Genomic DNA, 9,372 nt, shown 5'->3' on the forward strand with positions numbered 1-9,372 from the left:
CTCCTGACAGCCTGATTCCACCAACAGGATCAACATGGTGGAACATTCTGGAAGGAGAGAACTGGCTCCCAAAAGTTGTCTTCTGTCCTCTACCTTCATACCATGGCATGTGCACAGAAAAAGTGTGTTTTCTTTTTTGGAATGGGGGGGGGGGGCTTTCTGTATTTTTCTCAAAACAAAGGTTCAGTGATTTTCTAGAGCAGCGTGTGCAGACCTGAGTTACAATGAAAGAAAGTGGTTAGACAGAGTCTAGTGTCCTGGGCCTGTAATCCCAGCAACTTGGGAGACTGAGGCAGGAATTTCACAAGTTCACAGCCTACATGGGCTACAGAACATGTAGTTGGCAGTTATGGAACTGGTTTATGCTCAGCTGGATGGAACAATTTCAAGAAAAGTTCAAGAAAGTACAAGGTATCTCATAGTAAATATAGACTGGATGGAAGCTTTGTGTGACATGCTGGTGCCCTGGGTGTGATCTCCAGCATAAAAAAGAAGCAAAATCTCAAAATGGCGCACATGGAAACTGCAGGAAAACAATGAGGAATAAGACTGCAGCCTAACAGATGGTGCACACTTAAATCCCAGCACTCAAACTCTGGATGTGGATGATCAGTTCAAGGCCAACCTCACCTATATAATCATCTCAAAATTTTTTTAAAAACGGGGAAGGGGAGGCTGAAGAGATGGTTCAGCAATTAGAGTCTCGTACTGCTCTTGCAGGGAACCTGAGTTCGGGTCCCAGCACCCACCCATGTCTTGGGCAGCTTACAACTGCCTGTAGCTCCAGCTCCAGAGGGATTTGATGCGTCTGTCCTCCTTAGGCACTTGCATTCATGTGCACAGAAACACACAATTAAGAATAAAACTTTAAAAAGAATAAACAGGTCATGGTGGTACATACTTAAAACCTAAGCCCTGGAGGGAGGAGGAAACAGGCAGGACTGCCACAAGTTCAAGGCTAGCTTCAGTTACAAGTTACATAGTAACTTCTAGACTAGCCATGGCTATAGTATGAGACTTTAAAAAAAAAAGAAAATGGTAAGAGCCAGGCATAGTGACACATGCCTTTAATCCCAGCACTCAGGAGGCAGAGGCAGGCGAATCTCTGAGCTCAAGGCCAGCCTGGTCTACATAGTTCCAGGCCAGCTGGGGCTACAAGGAAGTTTCCTATGCCAGTGTGGTAATGTACACCTGTAATCCCAATATTTGGGAGGTAGATGCAAGAGGGTCAGGCATTCAAGGCCATCTTCAGCTACACAGTAAGTTTGAGACCCGCCTGGGCTCCTTGAGACCTTGCCTTAAAGTTCTGGGGATTTAGCTCACTTGAACAATACTTACCAGCATGCATGAAATTTTGGGTTTAACCTTAGCACTGCATAAATCAGGTGTGGTCATGCACAAATATAAACCTAGAATGTGGAAAGTGGAGACAGGAGAATCAGGAGTTGAAGGTCATCCTCAGGCTACATACCAAGTTCAAGACCAGTCTGGACTACATGAAACCAAATAAGGGACTGTGGAGAGATGGCTCCATAGTTAAGGGCATTTACTGCACTTCCAAAGGACGAAAGTTTGCCTTAAGTCTAGATAACATGGAACACACTTGACATCCCAGCACTTGGGAGAAAAGCAGGATTTGAGTTCCAGAACAGCCTAGGCTATATAACAAGATCCTGTCTCAAAACCAAAATTAAGCATGGTGGCACAGTTCTAGCAGAGGCAGGCGGATCCCTATGAGATCAAGGCCAGTGTGGCCTACATAGCAACATAGCAAGTTCAAGACCAGCTGGTCTACATGGAGACCCTGTCACAAGAAAGACCCCCCCCCAAAAAAAAAAAAAATTTACTGGGCAAAAGAGTATTTGTCTAACATGCTCTGGGGTTGATTTCCCCAGCACAACCTAAACTGGGCATGGTGGCACACACCTGTAATCCCAGCACTTGGGAGGTAGAGGCAGGATGATCAGAAGCAGCTTGTGGTCAGCCTGGGGTTATCTTTGCCATCAACCAGCCTGCAGAAGTCTCTACAGAGCTGGGGTTATCTTTGCCATCTACCAGCCTCCAGAGTCTCTACAGAGCTGCTGTGCTAATCTCCGTTTAGGATAGACTTAACTTTAGTTTGCTGCCTCCTAGCTTCCCTTAGAAAGGTCACAAAAAAAATTTTGTCTTTTTGAAACAGGGTCTCCCTGTAGCCCCAGCTGTCCTGGAACTGTATAGACCAGGCTGGCCTTGAACTCAGAGAGATCTGCCTGTCTGTGCCTCCAGAGTGCTGGGATTAAAGGCGTGTGCCACCATGCCTGGTGACAAAATTTTTTTAAAGATTTTATTTTTATGTTATACTTGTATTGCCTGCATGTATGTAAATGTGCATTCATGTTGTGCAATGCCCACAGAAGACAGAAGGCGGCATCAGAGCCCCTAGAACTGGAATTTACAGTTGTTAGCTGCCATGTGGGTGCTGGGATTTGAACCTGAGTCTTCTGCAAGAACAGCTTGTGTTCTTGACCACTGAGCCATCTCTCCAGCACCACAATCTTTTATACAATGATCCTTAATCATTTAGAAATATGAACGTATTTTTTTCTTTAAAAAATAATTTTGAGACACAGCTCAGTGGTTAAGAGTACTGATTGTTCTTGCAGAGGACATGGGTTTGGTTTCCAGCACCCACATGGTGGCCCACAATGGTTTGTAACTCCGGTTGCAGGAGATCCACTACCCTCCTCTCACCTCTGCAGGCCCTGCATGTACATGGTGCACTTATATGCAGGCAAAATACTCATACATAAAAAATAAATTTTTAATGTGAGTGTAAAATGTTTTGAAATGGCATTAGGGTCGTTCAAATTGAGACGTCACGGAAAAGAAGATACAGAATTTAGGACTTCTGTAATCAACTTTCATTCCATCTTTAGCAACACATTAAACCGTAATCCTCAAAATAGGTAGGTGTGGGGTTACATGACATTCTAAAATAAGCACTCACCTGATCAGGGCATTGTTTTTGAACAATATGCATTTATTTTAAGGTGCTTATATAAGCTGGGCATAGTGGTGCACACCTATAATCCCAATACTGAAGACAGGTGAGTGGCTCACTGCAAATTCCAGTTCAGCCTGAAAATCAAATTCTAATTGCTATATCTAGGCTTAGACAAATCTTCACTTCATCAAATTTTAAAAAAAGCTCTCTCAGGCTGGGTGTGGTGGCACACGCCTTTAATCCCAGCGCTTGGGATGCAGAGGCAGGCAGATCTTTGTGAGTTCAAAGCCAGCCTGGTCTACATAGTGAGTTCCAGGACAGCTGGGGCTACAGGGAGACCCTGTCTCAAAAAGACCAAAAAAAAAAAAAAAAAGCTCCCTCTCTACAGTATATTTAAGACATATATGGGGCAACAGGGTAATAAGTACTCTATATAAGTTGCACCAAATTCCAGGGGCAAATCATAAAATCTGAATGTTAGAATTTATTCTATCTTCATGATTACAAACATAGGACAGGATAGACAAAAATAAATAAGTACCTTTCCCCCATTTAATCAGGTGTATTTTGCCTTTTTTAATGATATGCAGATTGATTTAATTTCTTAGCTTGAGTTGAAAGTTGGCAACAGCAAGTCTGTAATTTAGATGGTTCTTCCGTTGCCACTATGAACCATGCTGTGAGCGCTGAAGTGGTTTCATGTCAGTTCTCCAAGTTTTCACATTAATCTGATCTTAGAGCTGATAAAAGCTGTCTTCGTCTTTGCTAACCCAGGCCACAGCAATTATAACTGCTACTATATAAAATACAATCATGTTCTCAATGTTGAAACTGTTGTGTCCGAATCCCTTTTCAGAGCATTAGCTCCCTGAGAGGAAAAAGAGGTCCTAACCAACGGCTCTCATGAACAGCGACCCCTGTATAGTATACCTAATATCTTTTGCAGCAGAAATCATGATGTCAGTCTACCCTAATCATCTTGATCAGTTTATCATTATTTACACCCAAGGAATAAAGCTGATTCCAGATCATGTATTGCCATATAGCCCCAAGAAACTGTTCAATTTTAGTGGACTAAGTTCCTGAAAGATGCCAGGGCAAGTGAGTAATCATCCAAAGCACGAGTGACAGTTCATTTTCTGGAAGTGAGAGGACATCAAGAAGAAAAAAGTTCTTTCCTCCTGAATGCATCAAACCCCTCGGCCACCTTCATAGCCTTAGCTGACAAAATCCGGAGTCCTCTCAGTTTCCTGATGCGAGGAATCCATTTCCACATGGAAGGAAAGTTAGGAAGAGTTTCCAGGCTTTTCTTTGCTGTGGCCCATGAACTCCAGTCCTTCAATAGGAATCTCTTTCTCCTTTATTGCTTTCTGAAGGGAAAAGAAAACATGATAAAGGTCTATAGGGAAGCTTGAAGCCCAAACTTTATAACAAGTATAATGGCACAAATGTCAAGCAGAGTGATCTTTCTGGAAAGGCTCACAACCCATGATTCAAATGACAATTTTCAACAAACAAGTGGGCTGGAGAGATGGCTCAGCACTGGCTGCTCTTGCAGAGGACCTGGGTTCAATTCCCAGCACTCACATGGTGGCTAACAACTGTCCATAACTCTAGTTCCAGGGGATCCGACACTCTCTTCTGACGCCTCAGGCATTGTGCAACACAGGGTGCACCAACCTACATACAAGCAACACATAAAAACAATAAAGGCTGATGAAATGGCTCAGTGGTTAAGGGCACTGACTGCTCTTGCAGAGGACCCGGGTTCAGTTCCTAGCACCCACATGGCTGCTAACAACTGTCTGTAACTCCAGTTCCAGGGGAACCTGACACCCTCTTCTGTCATTGCAGTGACATAGGTACACTTACACACATGCAGGCAATATACTCACATACATATAAATAAAATATTTTTAAAAATACTATAAACAAAACAAAAAAATTCAGAAGTACCATAGAAAAGAAAACAGGTGTGTGTGGTCCCACACCTGCCCTTGGGAGGCAGAGGCAGGAGGATCAGGAGTTCCGGTATCTCTCCTTTATCTTGATGTCAGGTAAAGGTTCAAATCTGAATTCCAGGACTTAGTGCTATGTGACCTTGAGTCACCTTCACTATCTTAAGTTGCGAGTAGGGTAAAAATAACTACTTCATGGAACTACATGAAGAGTTTTAGGTTAAATTAATGGAAGTGCACCCATTAGGCTGGAACAAAACCTGATTGGCTGAAATTAGGAACTAGTGGAGCGAAACAGGGCAACGAAGGGGGATTATAACAAAAACAACAGGACCCTCCACAAAGTCGTAACAGTCTAGAAAACAGTAAACACTCCACCCACTCCAAACTGTTAACAGTGAAAAACTGTGTCACCAACAAATAAAACTTCCTACCTCTTAAGTCCTAGTTTTCCTGTGTGTAAAATACAGATAAAAGGCCGGCGAGACGGCTTACCGTGTTAAAGGGGCATGTCGCCAAGGCCAACGACCTGAATTTGATCCCTGGAACCCACAAAAATGTGTACGGAGAGACCCAACTCCCGCAAATTGTTCTCTGGCCTGCACATGCGTTTCGTTTCCACCTCCCCATCGTGCACGAACACATACAATACAGTAAATAAATAATAAATACTTTTATAAAGCTATAGATAACTATGGCTATTTTGCAACTTTGAGGGCACCAAGTAAATGAACCAAAAGACGTTACGGTCCTCCGGAAGGAGTAAAGCACCGCCAGAAGATTGCCTTTTGTCAAGGGAGACTCCGAAGGGAGACCCCGGCAGCGAAGAGGGTAGCGGAGGCCCGGGCTGTGGGGTTCGCCGCCCTGGGTCCCCAGGGGCGCGCGGCTCACCTGGACGCACTGCTGGTAGCGCTTGAAAAGGTCGGTGCACGGGTCCCCGGAGCCGTCACCTTTGAGGAACTTCTCGGCAAACCAACGGTTGAAGCACTGGTCGTACTCACGCTTCATATCGGTGCAAGCCTCCCCGACGCTGTTCATGGCGCTGGCGGTGGCGGTGGCGGCTGAAACGCGCTCTGATGTCATCACTCTCGGGAGCGTCGCTTGGCGTTGCGTCACTGGGCCCTACGGCGGCCGAGAAGCGAAGACATGTGGGCGCGAGTGGTGCGGCTGCGTCTTCACCGCGCGCTGGGCCGGGGCTGCGCTTCCGAAGCGGGTCCACGGGAGGAGGTCGGATGCGGCCGAGCGGCTGGCGAAGCAGGCGGATACCTACAGCAGGCCTTGCCGGAGACCCACGCTGCCCAGCTCGCCACGCAAGGAGGCGGGCGCGTCGCGGCCGATGTGATAGAGCACCTGGAGCGGCTGGCATTGGTGGATTTCGGCAGCCGCGAGGCGGTGGCGCGGCTGGAGAAAGCCATTGCCTTCGCGGACCGGCTCCGCGCCGTGGACACCGACGGGGTGGAGCCCATGGAGTCAGTCCTGGAGGACAGGTAAACTCACGGCTGCAACGCCGAGGTCGTGGAACCTTCGCAGCCGCGCCGGTCCCATCAGTGTCCTGTTTCCGAAGGTCCAGGAGCCTTTGCAAGATTGGGAATCCCTAGTCCATTCACCTTTAGAATCCTCGAGCCCTCCGAATGTCCCTGTTAACAGGAGCAAAATCCGCACTACTTGTTAGTCTTCTTGTTGGAATCCTTGCTTCGGAACTCTTGCCCAGCCGCTGGGATGCACTACTCCATCTGTACCTTCTAGCCTGTACTGGCTTCCATTAACTGCTTCTTCAGAGAGCCATGTTCGGTCCTCCGTTAAGCTTTGCACTTGCTGACCGCTTTTTCTTGAACAGTCTGCCTCCAAGTAGTTGCTTAACATTTTCCCACTTAGCACTCGAATCTCAGAGCCTCTCGTCAGAGAATTCTCTTGATTACTCCAACTTTCCTCACTCCTATCACTCTTAGTTTTCCTAATTTTTGTTTTGCTTAGTTTTTTTGTTTTCCTGATTTAAAAAAAATTATTTTTATTTTATGTGTATGAGTGTATTGCCTGCATGTATGTGAGTGCACCCGTGTCGTGCAATGCTGCAGAGGTCAGAAGAGGTCTTCGAATTCCCCTGGAACTGGCTTTAAGGACGGTTCGTAGCCGCCATGTGGGTGCTGGGACTCGAACCCGGGTCCTCTGCAAGAGGAGTCAGTACTCTTAACCGCTGAGCCATCTCTCCAGCCCCTCCTGATTTTATTTTTAATTAAAGAAAAATTGAGACGGAGTCTTTTAGCTCAAGCTGGCATGGTACTGCCACAGCCCTGAGCAGTGAGCTAACACCTCACCACCACTATGGCTGGCTGCTGTTTTCTTGATACTGCTTTAAGTTTATATGTTATTACCATGTGATTTATTTAATGCTGTTCTTTTAATATTTTATTAGTTTTTAGGTGTATGAGTATATTGCCTGCGTGTATGTAAGGGCACCCATATCGTGCAATGCCCGAGGATCCTCTGGACCTGGAGTTACAGACAGTTGTCTGTAACAAGAGCCAGTATGTGGGTTCTGGAAATCGAACCCAAGTCCTTTTCCAAGAGCAGTCTGTGCTCTTATCTGCCCAATTATCTCTCCAGCCCTGTTTAATGTTACTCTTTTCAAAACTTTAAATATCTGTATTGTCTGACCTAGTGGTTCCCAGTGAAAAAATCTCTGGAAGTGCATCAAGATACTGCACAAGAGGCTAGGAGTAAAGCTCTGAGGTAGAGCACTTTAGATACCCTGGGTTTGATTTCCAGCAATAGAGATATGCAGAACTGCTGTTCTGTTTTGAGACAGGGTCCTTCTAAGTAGCCCTGAACACCTCCTGGAGATCCTCCTGCCTCAACTTCTTGAGTTCTGGGATTACAGTAGTATGACATCACCCTCTGATCCAAACTTTTTTTCTGTGTGCACATTCATGTGAATGAGGGTGTGTGCATGCCATGGCACACGTGGGGGGTAGGGTTAGAGGATAACCTCATCACCTTCCACCTTGAGACAGGGTCTCATCTCTGCTACACAGCAGGCTTGCTGGGCCCCAACCATCTGAGGATTTCCCAGTCTTCAACTCCCATCTCCTGCAGGAGCACTAGAATATAGACAGTCACACTAGAGGTTTTGCATGAGTTCTGGGGATTTGAACTCAGGTTCTCATGCTTCCTGGACCAGTGCTTTTGCCCAATGAGCCTTCTCGCCAGGCTGTTTTATTTAATTACTCTAAATAGTTATTATTTTTATTTTATGTGTATGAGTATATTGCCTGCATGTATGTAAATGTATCTGTTTTGTGCAATGCCCATAGAGGTCAGAAAATGGAATCTGATCCCCTGAAACTGGAGTTATGGATGGTTGTTTGCTGCCACATGGGTGCTGAGAACTAAACCCTGGTCCTCTGCAAGAGCAGCCAGTGCTCTTAACCACTGAGCCATCTCTCCAGCCCCTCTGTCTTTTACTGAAAACTGTTTTTTCTTTTTTTTTTTGGGGGGGGTGGTTGAGACAGGGTCTTAATATGCTGTCCTGGCTAAGCTGGAACTTGTTATGTATACAGGCTGGTCTCAAATTTGCATCAGTCATGGCACGACTCACAGGCCTCCCTCCTGGGTAAATCGATCATGCCCTCTGCGCCTTGACTCCCCCAGCCTCATTCACCGTCCCATCTCCCCCTGCCCATCTCGCTTCCTAGCCTGGGTCCTGTCTCATTCCTTCTCTTGGGGCCCCAGACACCAGGGGAACCACCACTGCTTCCTGATCCTTTGTATCCAGACAAACACAGTTCCTTCTCAGGTCCCCAGTAGCCTTCTGAGCCTGGCCCCACCCTCACCTCCCTCTGCTTCCCTGGTTGCACAACCTGCCAGCCTCTTTCCTGGATGAGGATGGCCTTTCCGCTTCCTGATCCTTTGCATCCAGACCAACCCAGTTCTTCACTGCAGTCCCCAGGACCCCTTGGGGCCTCTTCCTGCCCCCATCTCCCTTTGCATCTCTGTGTGGCATGGCCACCAGCTGCCCTAGACCAACATCCTTCCTGGGCCCTGCTCCCAGGCCAGTCCAACCCTCAAATTCTTGAAGCCAAAATCTTTCCTGGAGGGATGCAGACATTAGGAGAAAGCCTGAGAGCATCTGATCCTCATCTGACTTGGGCCTCTGTGGGAACTCCTGAAGACAAAAGCAATCTGGCCACTGCAGTATAAAATCAAAAGAGAGAACCAGAAGTGTGGGCAAACCAGCTTTTCATGCCCAAAAAATAAACCACAAAGACACATAAAGTATACAAAAAGAAGCAGACCTAAATTTGAAGGCTTGAGTCTCACACAAGAATCAGAAACTACAAAGGACATTCACATGTCAAGATCACAGAGAAAAAACAGTAACATGAAAAACCAAAATAACATATCCCCACCAAATACCAATAGTCCTCTAGAGGA

At 46.3% G+C, this 9,372-nt stretch overlaps 2 protein-coding genes across 2 annotated transcripts in view; one reads left to right on the plus strand and one right to left on the minus strand.

Annotated features, from left to right (window-relative positions):
* Positions 1–3,447: 3,447 nt before the first annotated feature.
* Triap1 (TP53 regulated inhibitor of apoptosis 1) lies at positions 3,448–6,025 on the minus strand. Its single transcript, XM_008840570.3, has 2 exons — positions 5,833–6,025; positions 3,448–4,353 (listed from the first exon to the last, which is right to left on the minus strand). Exons 1-2 carry the CDS (start codon positions 6,022–6,024, stop codon positions 4,270–4,272), a joined length of 276 nt encoding a protein of 91 aa, XP_008838792.1. The 5' UTR covers position 6,025; the 3' UTR covers positions 3,448–4,269.
* A 19-nt stretch (positions 6,026–6,044) lies between these two features.
* The window catches only part of Gatc (glutamyl-tRNA amidotransferase subunit C), a 23,040-nt gene continuing 19,712 nt past the window's right edge, over positions 6,045–9,372 (plus strand). The window contains exon 1 of the mRNA XM_008840557.3: positions 6,045–6,428. Within this exon, the coding sequence (XP_008838779.1) occupies positions 6,088–6,428 (341 nt within the window). The 5' untranslated portion in view covers positions 6,045–6,087. The remainder of the gene's footprint in view (positions 6,429–9,372) is intronic.

The sequence above is a fragment of the Nannospalax galili genome, unplaced genomic scaffold (genome assembly GCF_000622305.1).
Source record: "Nannospalax galili isolate Female #2095 unplaced genomic scaffold, S.galili_v1.0 scaffold911, whole genome shotgun sequence".
NCBI lineage: Eukaryota > Metazoa > Chordata > Mammalia > Rodentia > Spalacidae > Nannospalax > Nannospalax galili.